At 47.7% G+C, this 22,500-nt stretch overlaps 2 protein-coding genes across 2 annotated transcripts; both read left to right on the plus strand.

Moving 5' to 3' along the window:
* Positions 1-1,924: 1,924 nt before the first annotated feature.
* On the plus strand, positions 1,925-2,893 carry LOC102448762 (olfactory receptor 10A4-like). Its single transcript, XM_006112306.3, has one exon. It carries the CDS (start codon positions 1,925-1,927, stop codon positions 2,891-2,893), a length of 969 nt encoding a protein of 322 aa, XP_006112368.3.
* Positions 2,894-12,500: 9,607 nt separating this feature from the next.
* LOC102449005 (olfactory receptor 10A4-like) lies at positions 12,501-13,469 on the plus strand. Its single transcript, XM_006112307.3, has one exon. The coding sequence runs from the start codon at positions 12,501-12,503 to the stop codon at positions 13,467-13,469; it is 969 nt and encodes a 322-aa protein (XP_006112369.3).
* Positions 13,470-22,500: the final 9,031 nt, after the last annotated feature.

A 22,500-nucleotide genomic window follows, 5' to 3' on the forward strand; every position in this document is an offset into this window, starting at 1 on the left:
AAGAATATCTTATTGCCTCTATGCAAAATCATGGTACGACCACATCCTGAATTCTGTGTACAGATGTGATCGCCTCATCTAAAAAAAGATCTCTTAGAATTGGAAAAGGTTCAGAGAAGGGGAACAAAAATTAGTTGGGGTTTGGAACGGTTCCCACATGAAAAGAGGTAAAAAAAAAGCTTCAAAAAGAGGAGACCAAGGGGGGATAGGATAGAGACCTATAAGATCATGACTTCAAAAGTGAATAGAGAAAAATTACTTACATGTTCCCATAATACAAGAACTAGGGGTCACCCAATGAAATGAATAGGCAGCAGGTTTAAAACAAACAAAAGGAAGTTTTTCTTCACCCAGTGCACAGTCAACCTGTGGAACTCCTTGCCAGAGGATGCTAGGAAGGCCAGGACTTTAACAGGGTGCTGAAAAGAGCTAGATAAATTCATGGAGGTTAGGTCCCTCAAAGGCTATTAGCTGGGATGGGCAGGAATGGTGTCCCTAGCCTCTGTTTGTCTGGGCCTGGAAAAGAATGAGAGGAGAGGGATCACTTGATGGTTTCCTTTTCTGTTCACTCTCTCTGGGGCTTCTGGTATTGGCCACTGTGGGCAGACAGGACATTGGCTGGATGCACCTTTGGTCTGGCCTAGTAGGACCATGAATATGGAGGGCGGGAGCAAGAGAGGGGGGAAGGAAGGACCCTTTTGAATTTTCAAGTAGACAAAAAGGATTAGAACCACGATACCTCGATGCTTGTGGGCCCTATGGCAAAGTTCTGGCCATGCCACCTGTGTCTCGCGCTGCTGGCGGATAATATTCGTCTCCGAGATTTGCTGTGGGCCAATACCCAAAGAGGAGCCAGCGTCCGGAGTCCAGTGAGCCATGCTCCTCGCAGCCTAGGCCTTGGTTTTGGGGTGAAACCCCCTGATAGTCCTGGTCTCTCTTCTTGAGACAAGTTCTGTATTGATGAGGGAAGGTTTTGGGGGACCTACTGCAGGTTCCAGGCCAGAGCCCCTGAAGTAGCAGGAGTCATCAAGGTTGTTTTTCCTTCTGACTTGGCAGCTTTTCCCTTGGGCTGCATCCGCAAACAGTCCCCACAAAATGTCTTCCTGTGGGATCTGTTAACCAGCTCTCAGCTCACACAGTTTCCTGATAGAAATGTAGCCGTGTTAGTCTGGTGTAGCTGAAACAAAAAACAGGACCATGTAGCACTTTAAAGACTAACAAGATGGTTTAATAGGTTTAAAGCTTTCGTGGGCCAGACCCACTGAGTAAGTGGGTCTGGCCCACGAAAGCTCATCACCTATTAAACCATCTTGTTAGTCTTTAAAGTGCTACATGGTCCTGTTTTTTGACACAGTTTCCTCTTCTTCCTCTCTTTCTCCCTACCGTCCCTCACTCTATGTCTCCCCCCTTCTTAGCCTGGTGGGAGCCTTTTTAAAGCGGCACCAAAGACCTTCATTGGCTGCTGGTGTGCAGTGACTTGACTAATTAATTAGCCCCAGGTGTTTTCCTGCCTTCCTTTTATTGCACCAAACTCCAGTAGTTATCACGCTGGGAAGAGAAAATCACATATCCAGTGCCCTCTATACCTGCCTTCCACCAGACTGTGGCAGGCTGCTGGTTTAGGTCTGTCACAGCCCCCATTGCTCAGACAAACCAATGTAGCTCCTTTAGGGTAAGTTATCCGACCCCCATCGGTTGTAAATCAGCCCTAGTTCCACTGGCCTCCAAGGGGTCATCTCCCCAGATGACCTACACATCCAAACTGTGATAGCACCTTACACCTGACGGTGACTGTACAGAATTGCAGCAGGTTTTAGGCAGAAGACTCCCAGCAGAAAGGAAACCAGCAGGGATTGTGGGAATCACATCCCCATGTTTGGTATTTACTAGATTCAGTTCCAGAGTCTCTCTGTCACCCCTGCAGATGACGTATTCCGAGAACGACCCTGGCGAGAACCAGACCATCTCCGGTGGGTTCATCCTGGTGGGGTTTTCATACCTTCTCGACCTGCAAATCCTTCTCTTTCTGCTGCTTCTGGTTGTCTACCTGCTCACCCTGATGGGGAACCTGCTCGTTAGCCTCCTGATAATACTGAACTCCACCCTTCACACCCCCATGTATTTCTTCCTGGTGAACCTGTCCTTCCTGGATGTCTGCTTCACCACCAGTGTGGTCCCTCAGGTGTTGGTTCACCTCCTGGTGGAGGAAAAGACCATCTCTATTGAGGGATGTGTGACTCAGATGTACGTCTACACCATCATGGGTTTCACAGAATGCTGCCTCCTTGCAGCCATGTCCTATGACCGATATGTGGCCATTTGCCACCCCTTGCACTACACAACCATCATGATCAGACAGGTGTGTGCAAAGCTTGCGGGGACTTCATGGACCTTCGGTATCTCAGCTTCAGTAGTTGAGACCATGTGGCTCTTCAGCCTACCCCTCTGTGGCTCCCGCTACATCCACCACTTCTTCTGCGACATCCCGCCGGTGATGAAGAAGGTCTGCGATGACACAACCAAGATGAAGATTGTAGGCCTCACTGTGTCAGTGCTGTTTCTCATGGTCCCTTTCCTGATGATACTCCTGTCGTACATCTGCATTCTCTCCACCATCCTCAAGCTGCCGTCTGCAGAGGGGAGGCGTAAAGCCTTCTCCACCTGCTCCTCCCACCTCATGGTGGTGACTTTGTTCTATGGAATATCCTTTTTCACCTACCTCGTGCCCAAGTCTGCCTCCACCATGGAGCGTGATCAAATGATTTCCCTTGCGAACAGCATTTTGGCCCCCATGTTGAACCCCCTAATATACACGTTGAGGAACAAAGAGGTGAAAGGAGCCTTTAGAAAAACAATAGGGAAGTGCATCTTTGCTCACCGCTGGAGAAATTAGAGAATGAAAATAGAGTGAGTCAAAATGGGGGGATTAAGGAAAATTCACAAATATCTACTATACAAAGGAGAATGTTTGTAAGTTTGTTCGCTAATAACTTGGACACTATGGCTGTGTCTACATTGGGCCACTTATTCCGGAAAATCAGCCGCTTTTCCGGAATAAGCTGCGAGCTGTTTACACTGGCCCTTGAATTTCCAGAAAAGCAACGGTGCTCTACTGTACAAAATCAGCCGCTATTCCGGAAAAACTATTCTGCTCCCGCTCAGGCATAAGTCCTTATTCCGGAACACTGTTCCGGAAAAGGGCCAGTGTAGACAGCCCAGTAGTCTTTTCCGGAAAAAAGCCCCGATCGCGAAAATGGTGATCGGGGTTCTTTTCCGGAAAAGCGCGTTTACATTGGCCACAGACGCTTTTCCGGAAAAAGGGCTTTTCCGGAAAAGCAGCCTGCCAATGTAGATGCTCCTTCTCCAGAAAAACTGAAAACGGAACAGTATTACGTTTTAAGCATTTCCGGAAATTCATGCCAGTGTAGACACAGCCTATAAGAGCTACCGCAACCAAACTTTGCATGGGATAACCTTTCATTCAGGAGAAGATTTTAAGGTACTCTTGGACCCAATCGGGCCCCATCTCAAGCTGTAAAAATAAAAGATATCCCGCCACACTGCAGGGGCCGCCCCACCCACCCTAGGTTCCGTGCCCGCGGCCTGCAGCCCCTAGCACCATCCAAGACTCACCCCCTCTTGCGAGGTTACGTAAGTGACCTGCTTTCCCGCCTTCCCCACCCCCAGGGATTATGCAGACCTATATTTTAATCCCTATAAAAATTAGTGCAACTTTTCTACCGATCAAAAAAAGATGATGAACTACTGTTTTTCTAAATTTTGTTCCTCTGGTTTCCCGGGTAACGCGGGGTAACTCCAGCTAGTTTAGTTATATTTTTCGCAACGGCTCTCTATATTTTATTCAACTTTTGTCATTTGAAAGGCTTTGATCTCATCTCAACTTGCCGGGATCATGAAAAGAGAAGCCGTAGTTCTGAAAAAGAATCTAGACATTTATATTTCTTAATTTACCTGCAAATATCATAGTTGGAGCCTTTTACCTCTTTAACAAAATTCATTCCTCAAAGGAGACGATTGAGTCAAAAGTGCGTCGTGATCTTCAAAATTTGCAATGAAATTAAGAAGGGAAACTTTGCCTTCTTGGTACAGGTGCACAAACTGTGTCTGTCATGGGATGGACTATGTGATGTTGTTGTTCTCTTTAACACCCCCCAGCGGAGCAGCACTGGCAATGAACTGGGCACCGAAGCCATGTGGGGTGTTTACAGGGAGAGATGGGCAGGGGGTTCCCAATGTTGAGGTGTTGATGGGCTGCAGGAGGAAGTGAGAAAGGGTTTGTTGTTACCGCCAGGCCCACCAGCCTCTACAGCCTCTCCGTTTGCTGTTGGAGAAACACAAATAGCAGCCTCCAATGTCTGAAGCGTTCTAACTCTGAGACCAACAACAGAGAGGTTGAGTGAGGTAACCGGAAAGGTTGTACCAGATCTGTCACCGGGCATTAGCACCAGGTGTGGAGAGGAAGTGGGTGCTGAGGATTCCATCGAAAGTTTTGGAATTGACAAGGCAGAATGTTGAAAATGATATCGGGGATTAGGTGTCTTAACGTCTCGAGTTGCAAGACGAAAGTATGCGCTACAGACATTCAACATCAAAAATCCCCTTTCTCTGAGAAACTTAGCAAGAGAGCAGGGCAACATGACACGGAAACTGGAAATTCGGGCAAAACTTTTGCATAACTCTTGGGAAATGTAAAATGTAACAGATAATGTGTTGGGTGAATATGGGGGGGATGTTAAGCAGATGACAATAAGAAAATGTAGGAGAATACATATAAAAAAGAGGCCCAAGGCTGGAGAAATGCTCAACCAGAAGCCAACGGCGAAGAAAAATGGACAAAACCAGAAGACCCAAGGAAGTGAAAACCATCATGGAAAAGGGAAGGACGTGTTCCTTGAATGTGGTAAATTGGGTCCACATACCTACTCTGTCTTACCTGTTGTTACTTATCAGGCAGAAATTTGTCCAGACACTATGGCTGTGTCTAGACTGGCAAGTTTTTCTGCAAAATCAGATTATTTTACAGAAAAACTTGCCAGCTGTCTACACTGGCAGCTTGAATTTCCACAAGAAAACTGATGATCTCATGTAAGATTGTCAGTGTTCTTGCGGAAATACTGTGCTGCTCCCGTTTGGGCAAAAGCCCTCTTGCACAAATGATTTGCACAAGGGGGCCAGTGGAAACAGCACAGTACTGTTTTGCGTAAAAAAGTCCCGATGGCTAAAATGGCGATCAGGGCTTTTTTTCGCAAAACTGCGTCTAGATTTGCCACGGACACTTTTCCGCAAAATGTGCTTTTGCAGAAAAGCGTCCTGCCAATCTAATCTCAATTTTTCCAAAAATGCTTTTAACGGAAAACTTTTCCGTTCAAAGCATTTTCGGAAAATCATGCCAGTGTAGACGTAGCCTATAGGTGACAATAATTCTGTCTGTAATCGTATTGAATAAAGCCAACACTGATTAAGCCATAATGTGGGATGTTTGACTCAGTTTCCCCTCATACATACCCAATGACCATTCACAAAATTTTATATAACAGAGCAAATCCCACACTACATTGCACATCAATTCCTGCAAAAATGTGACACTCACGGAGGAATAATCAAAGCAATAATCTGTGACATTTCAGCAAACACATAGGTGTTGGGTCAGTATATAAGTCATGTTATGAATAGCTGGCCGTTACACAAGCTGCATTAGCACATGGTTTGTTCCCTCTTCCTATCCTAGATCCCCCACTATCCTCCTGTAATATCACTTATGCTTTATCCCAAACGGATACAAAACTTGCTAACGTCAAGAGGCTTTAATTCTATGGCTTAGCACCGGCTTGCAGTTCATGGATCAGGGCCTGCAACTGTGCGTTCCAAATGAGGATAAGGAAGGTAAAGGCTCAGAATAAGACATTCAGGAACAGAAATGAGCAGACAGGCTGGATTGTGAAGACATGTGAAGAGCTTTGTCACTAGAGTTACTCTTGCCCACAATATGTAAATTCACTGTGCATGAGATGAATGTAACAAAGATTCACAATAATTCCTCCTAAACCATAGAGCCGGCCACCAAATTTGGCAAGTGGCCTCCTCTTACCCTAACTTAAACCTAGGTCAGGCTGTGGTTGTGCCAGGGAATCAGGAGGTGCCAGGAATGGGACTGGTTTCCAGAACAGGGAAATGGAGGGGGCAGAGAGAGGAGGGACGCCATACTCACAGTCACCACTGGGGGCAGCGAGTGTGGGGCAGTGATACTGCAGAGTGACCACCGGGGGGAGCTGTAGCAGAAACAGCCTGGCCAGTTGGGGATGGGTCTTTATAACGGAGCAGGTCAGGGGCCTCCCTGACCTAAAACAGAGCCGGAGGAAGCCCCTCACAGCCCGGCCTTCCCCTCCTTTCCCCCTGGCCCTGGCTCCCACCCCACCTGGAAGACCGTGGCCTCCAGGACTCCCAGTGAGGTTCCCAACCCCCTGGACAGGCTGAAGGCCATGAGGGGCCAGTGGAGGCAGGGGGCAGCCTCCAGAACGAGCCCCCCCCCCCCACAAGCCAGTATCAAACAGGATGCCGAAGACTTTGATTCTTCAGTGTCTTCTCCATTAGGCTGTGTTATCCCCACACACATCGTGTTCCCCTGTTGTCAGAGGCAATCCCCAGCCTCAGAGCAGCTCGGAGGATTCATGAATCCCAAGGGAATTCTTCCGGCAACAGGGTGACTTTCCTGTGGGTTTGCTGAGGCCTGTGCATTGTGCGTGGGGCCAGCGCAGGAGCAGGGTCTGGGCTTGGCCTGGCCCTCGCCCATTTACCACCCCACACTGCTCACCCTGGGCTCGGTTTGGGAAGGGGACGAGGGCTCAGGGGCTCCAGGAGAGATGCGGATCTCAGGGGTTGCTGGGAGTCAGACCAAAGATTCGATTGGTGGCTGGAGAAGGAAACAAACGATTCCCCTGCGGGGGCAGAACCGGCCCCTCCTGGGCCCCAGCAGAGACATTTCCTGCAGAGCAACAAGGATGACGCAACCGACTTCATGCTGTCGCCAGCAACATTTCCCCGATGAGCTGGAGCTGGAGTCGGTGTCCCAAGCATAGACCGTCCCTGCTCCACGCCTGGGGCTTTTTGGCACCTTGAGATGCCGTGTGTTTGTCTGTGAGATCCACGTCTTCCAGGTCTGTGGCTACCTCACCCCGAACAGTGGCGGGCGCCTCTCTTGGGGGCCTGTCCCGTTGGCCGAGGAGCAAGACAGGGAAGGTCAAAGGTCTCTGGGTCATCCTGTCCAGCCTGCTCTGGGTCACGCTGTGTTAACTCTCATCACAGAGGTCCGGGGACTATTTCAGCCTAGGCCTAAAAGAGAAACATCCTTAATGGGCCCAGTCCATGAGAAATGGGAAGGGGGCAGGTCTGGGAGGCAGAATGGACCATGTCATGGAACCCTGAGACACCAACGTGAAAGGCAATAAAGAACAATTTGTACAACGTACAAACTCTCTCTCTCTGTGTGTGTGTGTGTGTGTGTGTGTGTGTGTGTGTTAGGATTTCCAAGTGTCTGGTATTGAACCAGACAGTCCAGTATTTGAGCTTTCTTTTCAGGAAACGCATTGAGAAAATAGAAATGTCTGGTATTTTGTAAATAGGATGTAATATAGATTGTGATGGAATGTTGAGTGTGCCCCGTATTTTTGGTGAAGCCATCTGGCTACGCTAGACTGTGTCTGTATCTGTGTCTGTACCTGTATCTGCGTGTGTGTGTGTGTGTCTATGTATGTATATGTTTGTGTGTGAAGCCTATGCAGTGTGTGTGTTTGTGTCTGCGTGTGTGTCCACATGTGCGTGATGAATGAGGGTGGCAAGCTCAGTGTAATCTGCACCAGGCACCATCACATCAGGGTTCTGTGCCCAGCCCTGACAGGGCAGTGGGGCCTAATGGTTAGAGCAAGTGTCAGGGGGATTCAGAACTCCTGAGTTCCCATCATGGTTCTCAGACAAGAGCAGGGCCCAGTGTCCGAGCATCGGGGACCTGGAGTCAAGAGCCCTGGGGGGTGTCCCTGCCCCTCACTCTGTGTGGTGTGATTTTCCTCCACAGAGCACACCCAATGACAGGGAAGATGACGTTGGTACAACTTCCTACGCAACGACTGACCGAGTGACTGTTGTTTTGTTGCACTTCCAAGCAGGGCTGTTCTACCTTTGAGAAACATGATGAGACAATTCCCCCAAGGACGTGGTCCCAGAAGCCAGGAAAGGAAATAAAACGCCCTTTGTTCTCTTCCGCACATCCAGTGCCTGCCACGAGAAGAGGGAACCACCCTTCATACACAAGGTAGGGTAGAAATCAGTGACTACGGTCCCCGGCCATCCGCCCAGTGAAGCCCATCGGTGTCATGCCCAGGTCTCTAGTTCCAGCAAATCACGTCACCCCTTTCTTCACAGGAATTTCCCGTATGCATGTAGAGAACTCTGTGTGTGTCTGACACATGGACTGAGAGTGTGTTCATCTATCTATCTATCTATCTATCTATCTATCTATCTATCTATCTATCTATCTATCTATCTATCTATCTATCTATCCCACACACCCCCTCTATCTATCTATCTATCTATCTATCTATCTATCTATCTATCTATCTATCTATCTATCTATCTATCTATCTATCTATCTATCTATCTATCGGGGATTTACCCTGGGATCTGATGACAAGCAATGCTCTGCTCGTGGTGCCCAACAGGTACTTGTGGGTCTCTTCTAGCTATATTCCCCTCTCCCTTCTCTCCACAGAACGTGTGTTCACGTCCATGTCCTCCTGCATGTAAATGGAGAGTCCAGATGCCTTGAAGAGCACTGAAGACGTCGCTGTACCGCCACCCAAACGCACCTCTAGAGACCTTCTTTCTAAAGGTGAGTAAATGGCTCCATTGGTACAGAATGTCAGGCAAAAATACAGAAATCAATCAAAATATCTTCGGGGCCGATGATTTCATGGGCACTGATGTCCTCCATGAGAAAACATGGAAGTCAACAGCAGCTTTCAATTTCCCTTTTGATTTCTTATTAACTCTTCTGAATCACTATTCGGGCTTTCGCTATTTGAATGTTTCATGTTCACTCTGGGTGAAAACGCCTGTTGGGATTTGCCCTGAGACAGAAACACCATCTCCCAGCCAGCCCTGCTTCCCCTGCACTGCGTGTGCTGAGGAAAGTCTTCGCAAATGCCAGTGCAGGTTCCCCAAGATCGCTCTTCAGAGAGGCAGAGGAATTCCCACCTCCCCTCCAGGTCTCCGGATTTAGGGAATATTATTCACAGGTGTTTTCATGTGTTCTGTGCAGTGCACTTTACAACACTAGTGATTGCTTCTCTTGTTAGATTTGTCATGCTGTCAAGAGAGAGCAGAGAGAGAGAGAGAGATTTTCAAGGGCAAGGGTCGTGCGATTATACAGAAATTCAGGTCTCAGGAGAACTCAGTCTCCATGTCTGGAAATGCAGACGCAGGGTACATCTAGACTACAAGCTTTTGTTGACATAGGTTTAGTCAACAGATACTGTCGACAAAGCTTCTGTCGACAAAGAGCATCAAGACTACTGCCAGTTCTGTCGACAAAGCAAGCCGCTTTGTTGACATGAGGGTCTAGATGCAAAGGACAATGTAAATGCAATAACGCCTTCTGTTGACAGAGTTCTGTCGACAAAAGGCGTTATTCCTCGTAGAATGAGGTTTACCACTGTCGACAAAACTGCTGTGTTCTTACTGCCATAGTGAAGACGCAGATATAGCTTTGTCGACAAAAGTCACGGAATAAACGGTCCGTGTTCCAAGTGGAGAGAGGTAACTAGTGGGGTCCCCCAAGGTTCTGTCCTGGGACCCGTCCTATTCAACCTATTCATAAACGATCTAGAGAAAGGAGTAACCAGCGAGGTGGCAAAATTTGCAGATGATACCAAACTGCTCAGGACCAGAGAAGACCATGAAGAGCTTTAAAAAGTTCTCACCAGACTAAGGGTATGTCTACACTACCCTCCTAGTTCGAACTAGGAGGGTAATGTAGGCATACCGCACTTGCAAATGAAGCCCGGAATTTGAATTTCCCGGGCTTCATTTGCATAAGCGGGGAGCCGCCATTTTTAAATCCCCGCTGCTTCGAACCCCATGCAGCGCGGCTACACGGGGCTCGAACTAGGTAGTTCGGACTAGGTTCCTATTCCAAACTACCGTTACTCCTCGTGAAATGAGGTGTACCGGTAGTTCGGAGTAGGCACCCTAGTCCGAACTACCTAGTTCGAGCCCCGTGTAGCCGCGCTGCACGGGGTTCGAAGCAGCGGGGATTTAAAAATGGCGGCTCCCCGCTTATGCAAATGAAGCCCGGGAAATTCAAATCCCGGGCTTCATTTGCAAGTGCGGTATGCCTACATTACCCCGCTAGTTCGAACTAGCGGGGTAGTGTAGACATACCCAAAATGATTGGGCAACAAAATGGCAAATGAAATGTAATGTGGATAAATATATAGTAAAGTACACTGGAAAAAATAACCACAACTATACATATAATATGGTGGGGACTAATTTAACTACAACTGCTCAAGAGAGAGATCTTGGAGTCATTGTGGATAGTTCTCTGAAAACATCCATCCCCTGTGCAGCTACAGTCAAAAAAGCAAACGGGATGTTAAGAATCACTTAAAAAGGGAGGGAGGATCATGGAATCATAGAATACAATGACTGGAAGGGACCTCGAGAGGTCATCGAGTCCAGTCCCCTGCCCTCGTGGGGCAGGATAAGACAAAAAATATCTTATTGCCTCTCTACACAACCATGGTACATTTACATCTTGAATATTGAGTACAGATGTGGTCGCCTCGTCTCAAAAAAGATCTCTTGGCATCAGAAAACGTTCAGAGAAGGGCAACAAAAATTATTAGAGGTTTGAAACGGGTCCCCCATGAAAAGAGCTTAAAAAAAGCTTCAAAAAGAGGAGACCAAGGGGGGATAGGACAGAGCCCTATAAAATCATGACTGAAAAAGTGAATAGGGAAAAATTACTTACATGTTCCCATCATATAAGAACTAGGGGTCACCCAATGAAATGAATAGGTAGCTGGTTTAAAACAAACCAAAGGAATTTTTTCTCTACTCAGTGCACAGTCAACCTGTGGAACTTCTTGCCAGAGGATGTTGAGAAGGCCAGGACTTTAACAGGGTGCTGAAAAGAGCAAGATAAATTCATAGAGGATTTGTCCCTCAAAGATTATTAAGTTGGATGGGCAGAGATGGTTCCCTTGCCTCTGTTTTTCAGGGGCTGGAAAAGGATGAGAGGGGAGGGATCAATTGATGGTTCCCTCTTCTGTTCACTCCCTCTGGGGCTTCTGGCATTAGCCACCGTGGGCAGACAGGCCCCTAGGCTAGATGGACCTTTGCTCTACCTTTCTTATGAAAGGAGGAAGCAAGGGACGGGGTAAGAAAGGACCCTTTTGAATTTTCAAGTAGACAAAAAGGATTAGAACCACGATACTGGATGCTTGTGGGCCCTGTGGCAAAGTTCTGGCCATGCCACCTGCATCTCTCGCTGCTGGCAGATAATGTTAGTCTCAGAGATTTGCTGTGGTCCAATAGCCAAAGAGGAGCCAGCGTCTGAAGTCCAGTGAGCCCTGCTCTTCACAAGCTAGTCCTTGGTTTTGGGGTGAAACCCCCCGATAGTCCTGATCTCCCTTCTTGAGACAGGTTCTGTATTGATGGGGGAAGGTTTTGGGGGACCTACTCCAGGTTCCAGGCCAGAGCCCCTGAAGTAGCAGGAGCCATCAAGGTTGTTTTTCCTTCCGACTTGGCAGCTTTTCCTTTGGGCCACATCACCAAACAACCCCCACAAAATGTCTTCCTGTGGGATCTGTTAACAAGCTCTCAGTTCACACACAACCTCTTTTTCTTCCTCTCTTTCTCCCTCCAGTTCCTCCCTCTATGACTTCCCCCTTCTTTGCTGGGGGGAGGCTTGTTAAAGCGGCACCTACGACCTTCATTGGCTGCTGGTGAGGAGAGACTTGAATAGTTAATTAGCCCCAGGTGTTTTCCTGCCTTCCTTTTATTGCAGCAGACCCCAGTAGTTATCACGCTGGGAAGAGAAAACCACTTATCCAGTGCCCTGTACACCTACCTTCCACCAGACTGTGGCAGGCTGCTGGTTTAGGTCTGTCCCAGCCTCCATTGCTCGGACAAACCAATGTAGCTCCTTTAGGGTCAGTTTATCCGACCCTCATCGGTTGTAAATCAGCCCTAGTTCCACTGGTGTCCAAGGAGTCATCTCCCCGGGTGATCCACGCATCCAAACTGTGACAACAGCTTACACCTGATGGTGACTGGGCCCGGCTACATGTCTTTGTGCAGATTTGCCCCAGGTTTTATCCAGAAGATGCCCAGCAGAAAGGAAACCAGAAGGAATTGTGGGAGCCACATCCCCATGTTTGGTATTTACTAGATTCCGTTCAAGTGTCTCTCTGTCACCTTTGCAGATGACCTATTCCAAGAGCGACCCTGGTGCGAATCAGACCATCTCCACCGTGTTCATCCTGGTGGGGTTTTCCTACCTTCATGAGCTTCACATCCTTCTGTTCCTGCTGCTGCTGGTCGTCTACTTACTTACCCTTATGGGGAACCTGCTTGTTATCCTTCTGATAATGCTAAATTCTACCCTCCACAGTCCCATGTATTTCTTCCTGATCAACCTGTCCTTCCTGGACATCTGTTTCACCACAAGCGTGGTCCCTCACCTGCTGGTTCAGCTCCTGGTGAATGAAAAGACCATCTCTGTTGAGGGATGTATGGCCCAGATGTACATCTACTCCATCATGGGCTTGACGGAACACAGCCTCCTCGCGACCATGTCCTATGACCGCTACGTGGCCATCTGCCACCCCTTGCACTATGCAAACATCATGAGTGGACCGGCATGCGCATGGCTCGCGGGGGCTTCATGGATCATCTGTATCTCCGTGGCCATAGTTCATACAATGTGGCTCTTCAGCCTGCCCTTCTGCGGCTCCCAACGCATCCACCACTTCTTCTGCGACATCACACCGGTGATGAAGATGGTGTGCACTGACACAACAAACATTAGGATTCTAGGGTTCATTTTGACAGTGCTGTTTGTCGTGAGCCCTTTGCTGTTGATACTCCTGTCCTACGTCTGCATTATCTCCACCATCCTCAAGCTGCCATCGGCGGAGGGAAGGCGTAAAGCCTTCTCCACCTGCTCCTCCCACCTTATGGTGGTGACTTTGTTCTACGGAATGGCCCTTTTCACCTACTTGGTGCCCAAGTCTGAATCCACCATAGAGAGCGATCAAATGATTTCTCTCATGAACACCATTGTGGCCCCCTTGTTGAACCCAATGATATACACGCTGAGGAACAAAGAGGTGAAGGGAGCTTTGAGAAAAACTATAGTGAGGAGCATCTTTGCTCACAACCAGAGAAATTAGAGAATGAAAAGTAAAGTGTGGGTGTCTGGCTGATGAGTCTTGCCCACATGCTCAGGGTTTATCTGATCGCCATATTTGGGGTCGGGAAGGAATTTTCCTCCAGCGTAGATTGGCTGATGCCCTGGTGGTTTTTCGCCTTCCTCTGTAGCATGGGGTACAGATCACAGCTAGAGCATTCTCTGCATCTTGGGGTCTTCAAAGTATTTGAAGGCTTCAATATCTGAGATATAGGTGAGAGGATTATTCTAGGAGGGGTGGGTGAGATTTTGTGGCCTGCACTGTGCAGGGGATCAGACTAGATGATCATAATGGTCCCTTCTGACCTTAAAGTCTATGAGTCTATGAGTGTAAAGTGAGTCACAATGGGGGGATTAAATAAAACTGACAAAATTTTGTTATATTTCTCACAACATCTCTCTGTATTTTTATTCAAATGTTGTCACTCGGAAGGAATTGATCTCTTCTCAATTTGCCAGGATAAGGAAAAGATAAATGGTTGTTATGAAAAAGAATCTCGACATTTCACTTTCTTAATTTACCTGAAAATATCATAGTTGGGGCCTTTTACCTCTTTAAAAAAATTCATTCATCAAAGAAGATTTTGTCAAACTCGTGTCGTGATCTTCAAAATTTGCAACAAAACTTAAAAAGGGAAACGTTGCCTTCCTGGTACATGTGCATCAACAGGGTCTGTCTCAGGACACAGTATGTGATGCGGGGTTTTAACATTCCCCCCAGGTGGAGCAGCACTGGCAGTGAACTGAGGACTGATACCATGTGGGGTGTAGAGAGGGAGAGGTGGGCGGCGGGTTTCCTGAAATTGAGGTTTCCATGGGCTGCAGCAGGAGGCCAAAAAGGTTTTGTTGTTACAGGGAGCCCCGCCAGCCTCTGCAGCCTCTCAGTTTGCCGTTGGAGAAACACGAACATCTGCTCTACTTCCTGCTCCTACCTCTGAGCCAATCTCGACTTCTTTTGTCCTCCTGTAGCTGGTCTCCAAAGGGAGCCTCTGTCGGTCCTGCTGACAGTTGGAGGAAAAGGGACAATGGCTCAGGGGCCTGGATAATCTAAAAGGGCCCTTGCAAGCCATCGCCGCCAGCAATAGTGTTTCTGGAGCGTGTGGGCCGTCGACGGCTTCATTTAAATGTAAATGGCTGCCGCGCTGAGCTGACAAACAGCTGATCAGCTGTTTGTCGGCCCAGTGCGCTAGTCTAGACGCTCCCCTGCCGACATGAAAGCCCTTTATCGACCTCCCTAGTAAACCTCATCCTACGAGGCATAACGGGGAGGTCGATAAAGGGCTTTCAGGTCGACGCGGGAGCGTCTAGACTAGCGCACTGAGCCGACAAACAGCTGATCAGGTGTTTGTTGGCTCAGCGCGGCAGCCATTTAAAGGTAAATGTAGTCACGATTATTTTAATTGCAGCTTCGTTTCCCTTTGCCGTTTGGCCTAATTTACATAGTTCCATCGATGGAGCAATGTAGTTTAAACACACCCTTACATTCAACAGTGGAGAGCAACAAAGTGTCCTTGTCATTTGGGCCACCAAGAATGGAAATTTTGGGAGGAGGGGCTTCCTCTCGTGCTGCACCCTGGGCAGTGGAGTTCACCGCTGTGACCAGAATGGCCAACTGGGGCATTGTGGGACAGTTTCCCACAGTTACAGTCGATATCTATGCCCAAGCAGTTCGAGGGAATAATATCGACTGTCCTATGTCACTCAGAGGAGGGGAGCGGTGTTATCCAATGACTATGCCAGGCATTTGTGTGAAGACACTTGGACAGCAAAGTCGACATAGGCAGGCCCTGTGCCCTCGGTTCCCGCTTTTTTTATCCCAAGTCCAATCAATCTTGTACATTTCCAAAATCTGCTCAGTTTAAACAGCTAAAAATAAATATCAAGAACAACAGAAAAAAATGCAGGATTTTGCACATTTTTGCCCTGGAGATTGAATTCTCCGGAGCAGCAGCTTGCTTGATTAACACAGTCAAGTTCAGGAGATTTAACTGAGTCTTTGAATCAAAGGCCCTATATTGGCATATGGCTCGGATGGGAAATAAGGGTTAGATTTCTACTTGGGAAGCAGGTGGCGTGGTGGAGCCAGGCAAAGAGCAAGAATCAGCTAGAGAGTCCCAGTCCCAAATCAATCTCCATTGTCTGAAGCTTTCTAACTCTGAGACCAACAACAGAAAGGTCGAAAGAGGTAACCCAAAAGGTTGTACCAGATCTGCCACCGGGCACTAGCAACAGGTGTTGTTATCGCGGAGCAGAAGTGGCTGCTGAAGATCCCATAGAAAATTTTGAAATCGACAAGGCAGACTGTTGAAAACGATATCGGGGACAAGATACGTTATCATATCGCATTGCAAAACATAAGTATGCGCTACAGACATATTGAGGAACAACATCAAAAATCCCCTTTCTCTGAGGCTAGCTCTAGACAACAGGCTTCTTTTGGAGGAAGCTTTTTCCGTAGAGATCTTCCAAAAAAAACTTCTTCTGAAAGAGAGCCTCCCCACTGCCAAAGCTCGTCGAAAAAGTGATCTGCTTTTTTGAAAAAGAGTGTCCACACTGAATGGACACTCTCTCGCATTTAAGCTGTGATTACTAGGGGTGAGTCTAGACTACTGAGTTTTGTCGACAAAAGTTGACTTTTGTCAACAAAACTATTCCAGCGTCTACACTACCGCTGAGTTCTGTTGACATAACGTCGACAGAACTCAGCAGTTTTGTCGACGCTGGTATACCTCATTTTACGAGGCATAACACGTTCTGTCGACAGGTGTTATTGCTTGTAGGGTTGCATCTAGACGACAGGGTTCTGTCGACAAAGCAGCTTGCTTTGTCGACAGAACTCAATGTGTCTGGATGCTCTTTGTTGACAGATACTGTCGACAAAACTTCTGTCGACAAAATCCGGTAGTCTAGACGTACCCTTAAGGTGGAGTTGACACCAGAGCACCTGTGCTTTTTCCTCTTTCCTCTTCTTACGAAAGAACTTCCTCTTCCCCATCCACACACGGCTTTTTCTGAAAGAGCTCTTTCACAAAAAGGCTTCTTAATCGTAGAAAGAGGTTAACCAATAGCAGAAAAAAACCTTTGTTCTTTCAATTTTTTTCGAAAGAACATGATTGCAGAGTGGACGTAAGTGAAGTTGTTCTGAAAAAACTCTGTAGTGGAGACATATCCTGGGAAACGTAGCAAGAGACCAAAAGATCACAGTAAGTTCAAACCATTGTGGAAGAAGAAAGCACTTGTCCTCCAGGACTTCAGGACTCACAGAGAGGTTACTAACCCCCTGCACAGGCTGGACTCGGGTCTCAGGGGTTGGTGGGAGTCAGACCTGTAGATTCGATCGGTGGCCGGGGAAGAAGGACACAAACTGTTCCCCTGTGGGGGCAGAACCGGCCCCTCCTGGGTTCCAGCAGAGACATTTCCTACAGAGCAACAAGGATGACGCAACCGTTTTTACGCCGTCGACAACGTTTCCCTCCTGAGCTGATGTCAGTGTCCCTGGCACACAGGAGACCGTCCCTGCACCACGCCGGGGGCCGTTTGGCACGTCAAGATGCCCCGTCATTGTCAGTGAGATTCTCGTCTCCCAGCTCTGTGGCTGCCTCACCCTGAGCACTAACAGGCCCGTCTCACGGCCTATTGGCCAAGAGGCAGGGCAGGGAAGGTGAAAGGTCTCTGGGTCATCCCGTCCAGCCAGCTCTGGGTCACATCATGTTAATTCTCTTCACACAGGCCTGAGGACTATTTCAGCCTGGACAGAAAAGAGAAACGTCCTTAGTGGGCCGAGTCATGGAGCAATGGGAAGGGGGCAGGCCTGGGAGGCGGAATGGACCATATCATGCAACACTGAGAAACCAACATGAAAGGCAATAAAGAACAATTTGTGCAACATAAAAACTCTGTGTGTGTGTGTGTGTGTGTGTGTGTGTGTGTGTGTGTGTGTGTGTGTGTGTGAGGCTTGCCAGGTGTCCGGTATTGAACCAGACCGTCCAGTATTTGAGCTTTCTGTTCGGGAAACAAATTGAGAAAATAGAAATATCCGGAACTTTCTAAATAAGTTTTAATGTAGCTTGTGATGGAATGTCAAGTGTGTCCAGTATTTTTGGTGAAACCGTATGGCAACGCTAAACTGTGTCTGCATCTGCATGTGTGTGTGTGTGTGTGTGTGTGTGTGTGTGTGTGTGTGTGTGTGTGTGTGTGTGTGTTTGTGTCTACATATGTGTGATGAATGACAGGTAGGGTGGTAAGATCAGCTTAATCTGCACCAGGCACCATCACATCAGAGTTCTGTGCCCAGCTCTGACAGTGCAGTGGGGTTTAATGATTAGAGCATGTGTCACGGGGAGTCAGAACTCCTGAGTTCCCATCATGATTCTCGGACAAGAGCGGGGCCCAGAGTCCGAGCATAGGGGACTTGGAGTCAAGAGCCCTGGGGGTTGTCCCTGCCCCTCTGTGTGGTGTGTTGCTGGGAGAATTTACCACAATCAGTAAATCCACAGTCAGTCAATCCCGTAGTGACTTTCCTCCACAGAGCACACCCCATGCACTAACAGGCAGGGCTGTTCTACCTCCGAAGAGCATGATGCAACATTTCCACAGGGACGTGGTCCCAAAAGCCAGGGAAGGAAATAAAAACCCTCTGTTCCCTTCCACAAGTCCAGCGCCTGCCACGTGCAGAGGGAACCACCCTTCGTACACAAGGTAGGGTAGAAATCAGTGACTACGGTCCCCGGCCATCCGCCCAGTGAAGCCCATCGGCATCATACCCAGGTCTGCAGTTACAGGAAATCACGGCGCCCGTTTCTTCATCGGAATTTCCCGTACGTGTGTAGAGAACTTTGTGTGTGTCTGACACATGGGCTGAGTGTGTGTTCACCCCCATCTATCTATCTATCTATCTATCTATCTATCTATCTATCTATCTATCTATCTATCTATCTATCCCCACACACCCCATCTATCTATCTATCTATCTATCTATCTATCTATCTATCTATCTATCTATCTATCTATCTATCTATCTATCTATCTATCTATCTATCGGGGATCTACCCTGGAAGCTGACCACAGGCAACGCTCTGCTCGTGGTGCCCTACAGATACTTGTAGGTGTCTTCAGGCTCGGTTCCCCTCTCCTCTCTCTCCACAGAACGTGTGTTTATTTAGTCACTTCCATCTTCTCCTGCATGTAAATGGAGAGTCCAGATGCCTTGATGAGCTCTGAAGACGTCGCTGTACCGCCACCCAAACGCACCTCTAGAGACCTTCTTGCTAATGGTGAGTAAATGGCTCCATTGGTGCAGAACCTGTCTGACTGTCGGGCAAAAATACAGAAATCAATCAAAATCCCATCGGGGCCGATGATTTCATGGGCACTGATGTTCTCCATGAGAAAACAGGGATGGTGACGGCAGCTTTCAATTTCCCTTTTGATTTCTTATTAACTCTTCTGAGTCACCATTCAGGTTTTTGCTATTGAAACATTTCATGTTCACTCTGGTGAAAACGCCTATTGGGATTTGCCCTGAGACAGAAACACCATCTCCCAGCCAGCCCTGCTTCCCCTGCACTGGGTGTGCTGAGGAAAGTCTTCACAAATGCCAGTGCAGGTTCCCCAAGGTCGCTCTTCAGAGAGGCAGAGGAATTCCCACCTCCCCTCCAGGTCTCCGGATTTAGGGAATATTATTCACAGGTGTTTTCATGTGTTCTGTGCAGTGCACTTTACAACACCAGTGATTGCGTCTTTTTATAGGATGGGCAGGGATGGTTCCCTCACCTCTGCTTGTCAGGGGCTGGAAAAGGATGAGAGGGGAGGGATCATTTGATGGTTCCCTCTTCTGTTCACTCCCTCTGGGGCTTCTGGCATTAGCCACTGTGGGCAGACAGGACCCTGTGCTAGATGGACCTTTGCTCTGGCCTTGTCTGGCCGTCCTCATGGAGGGAAGGAGCAATGGAGGGAGGAAGGAAGGACCCTTTTGAATTTTCAAGTAGACAAGAAATATTAGATCCGCGATACTGGATGCTTGTGGGCCCTGTGGCAAAGTTCTCGCCATGCTCCATATTAGTCCCAGAGACTCGCTGTGCTCCAATAGCCAAAGAGGAGCCAGCGTCTGGAGTCCAGTGAGCCCTGCTCCTCACAGGCTAGTCCATGGTTTTGGGATGAAACCCCCCTGATAGTCCTGGTCTCCTTTCTTTAGACAGATGGGGGAAGGTTTTGGGGGACCCCGGTCCTGCCCACTACCCCGGGTTCCAGGCCAGAGCCCCTGAAGTAGCAGCATCCCTCAAGGTTGTTTTTCCTTCTGACTTGGCAGCTGTTCCCTTGGGCCACTTCCCCAAACATCTCCCGCAAAATGTCTCCCTATGGTACCTGTTAAGCAGCTCTCAGCTCACACACAGCTTCTACTTAGTGATAGAGATGTAGCCGTGTTAGTCTGGTCTAGCTGACACAAAAGACAGGACTATGTAGCACTTTAAAGACTAACAAGATGGTTTATTAGGTGATGAGCTTTCGTGGGCCAGACCCACTTCCTCAGATCAAATAGTGGAAGAAAATCAGCACAACTATATATACCAAAAGTGAGACAATCAAAAAAGTGAACGCATGTGAAATTGACAAATCAATTTTAGAACAAAATGGGCTTGAGGGGGGAAGGTTAGTTTCTGTGAGGTAATGACATAGGGGTGATAATGCGGGAAGTTTCTGTGAAGTAATGGCATTAGTAGTAATAATTGGGGAAGCTATCTTTGTAATGGGTGAGATAATTAGGGTCTTTGTTTAAACTCATACATTAAGTGTCAATTTAAGCATGGATGACAATTCTGAAGCTTCTCGTTGAGTCTGGAGTTAAAGTATCTCTGAAGCAATATGCATGTTCCAAGGTCATTGCGGGAATGATCAGTCTGGCTGAAAAGGCAGGTGTGGGGGAAATCTCGTTCCCCTGGGGTACAGAGCCCCCAGAAGGGTCCGAGGCCGGAGGCCAAATCAAATCAGTGAGGCAGGAGAGAAACCTAGAAAGGAAAACTTTATTATGCATGCATGCAGGCTGACAGCAGAGCCATCGCAGTCAGCCCTGAGTTACAGGGTTTTGGATCCTTTATACAGAATGCTTAGACAGTTCAGTTGTGGATTGTTTTTCTTTAACATATCAAAGTCTCAGCAGAAGTACTCTGAGACTTCTGTTCACCCCAGGAGTGCTAGAAGTAAGCTTTACACAACAAAGGCACATGAATCATAGAATAATCATAGAATAATAGGACTGGAAGGGACCTCAAGAGGTCATCGAGTCCAGCCCCCCGCCCTCAAGGCAGGATCAAGCTCCGTCTACACCATCCCTGACAGATGTCTATCTAACCTGTTCTTAAATATCTCCAGAGAGGGAGATTCCACCACCTCCCTTGGCAATTTATTCCAATATTTGACCACCCTGACAGTTAGGAATTTTTTCCTAATGTCCAATCTAAACCTCCCCTGCTGCACTTTAAGCCCATTACTCCTTGTCCTGTCCTCAGAAACCAAGAGGAACAAATTTTCTCCTTCCTCCTTGTGACACCCTTTTAGATATTTGAAAACCGCTCTCATGTCCCCCCTTAATCTTCTTTTTTCCAAACTAAAAAAGCCCAGTTCATGAAGCCTGGCTTCATAAGTCATGTTCTCTAAACCTTTAATCATTCTTGTTGCTCTTCTCTGTACCCTTTCCAATTTCTCCACATCTTTCTTGAAATGTGGCGCCCAGAACTGGACACAGTACTCCAGCTGAGGCCTAACTAGTGCAGAGTAGAGCGGCAGAATGACTTCACGAGTTTTGCTTACAACACACCTGTTGATACAACCTAGAATCATATTTGCTTTTTTTGCAACAGCATCACACTGTTGACTCATTCAACTTGTGGTCCACTATGACCCCTAGATCCCTTTCCGCCATGCTCCTTCCTAGACAATGAGAATGTGGAGTAGTAGTCTTACAAGGCAATTGTGACAAAGATAAGAGTATACATGATAATTTGTGACAGACTAGGAGTATCCATGAATTTGAGAGAGGCATTTGTAAGGGTCTTGATTAGAGTTAATTTGATTTCACTCTGATACATGGAGAGAGGCCTGGAAAACTTTTAACCCTTACAGCAGTTTTCTTTTAGAGAGTTTTGATTTCTGCACAGTCCCCCCTTAGAGACAATTGGAGTTATTTGATTTTCCCCACACAGGCAACAGCTTTCTCTCTGTGAGAGGGTCTTATTCAGCTCTTGTGAGGCCACATCTAGAGTATTGTGTCCAGTTCTGGATCACCCCCTCGCCCCACTACAAAAAGGATGTGGACTCATTGGAGAGGGTCCAGAGGAGGATGACCAAAATGATTAGGGGGCTGGAGCATATGACCTACGAGGAGAGGCTGAGGGTGTTGGATTTGTTTAGTCTTCAGAAGAGAAGAGTGAGGGGGGATTTGAGAGCAGCCTTCAAGTTCCTGAAGGGGGGTTCCAAAGAGGATGGAGAGAGGCTGTTCTCAGTGGTGACAGATGTCAGAACAAGGAGCAATGGTCTCAAGTTGCGGTGGGAGAGGTCCACGTTGGATATTAGGAAAAACTTTATCATTAGGAGAGTGGGGAAGCACTGGGATGGGTTCCCTAGGGAGGTGGTGGAATCTCCATCCCTAGAGGTGTTTAAGTCTCGGCTTGACAAAGCCCTGGCTGGGTTGATTTAGTTGGGATTGGTCCTGCCTAGAGCAGGGGGCTGGACTTGATGATCTTCTGAGGTCTCTTCCAGCTCTATGTGTCTATGATTCTATGTCTGTTTTGTGGGCATTGATTCTTTGGCAAAGTGTCTGAGAAGTTCATCCAATGTACATAGCAGACGGACACTTCAGGCACATGATGGCATAAATTATATTTCTGGATGAACAGGAATATGTATTCTTGAACTTGTAACTGGCATGGTTAGGTCCAATAATGGTATCAACAGAGTAAATATGTGGACAAAGCGGACAAGGGGGTTTGTTGCAAGGGAAAGTTCTGGACTTGGTATTA

This window comes from Pelodiscus sinensis, chromosome 30 (genome assembly GCF_052426305.1).
Source record: "Pelodiscus sinensis isolate ZL-2025 chromosome 30, ASM5242630v1, whole genome shotgun sequence".
NCBI lineage: Eukaryota > Metazoa > Chordata > Testudines > Trionychidae > Pelodiscus > Pelodiscus sinensis.

Coding starts and splice junctions, on each gene's coding strand:
- LOC102448762 (XM_006112306.3), top strand. CDS start 1,925: ATGACGTATTCCGAGAACGACCCTGGCGAGAACCAGACCATCTCCGGT.
- LOC102449005 (XM_006112307.3), top strand. CDS start 12,501: ATGACCTATTCCAAGAGCGACCCTGGTGCGAATCAGACCATCTCCACC.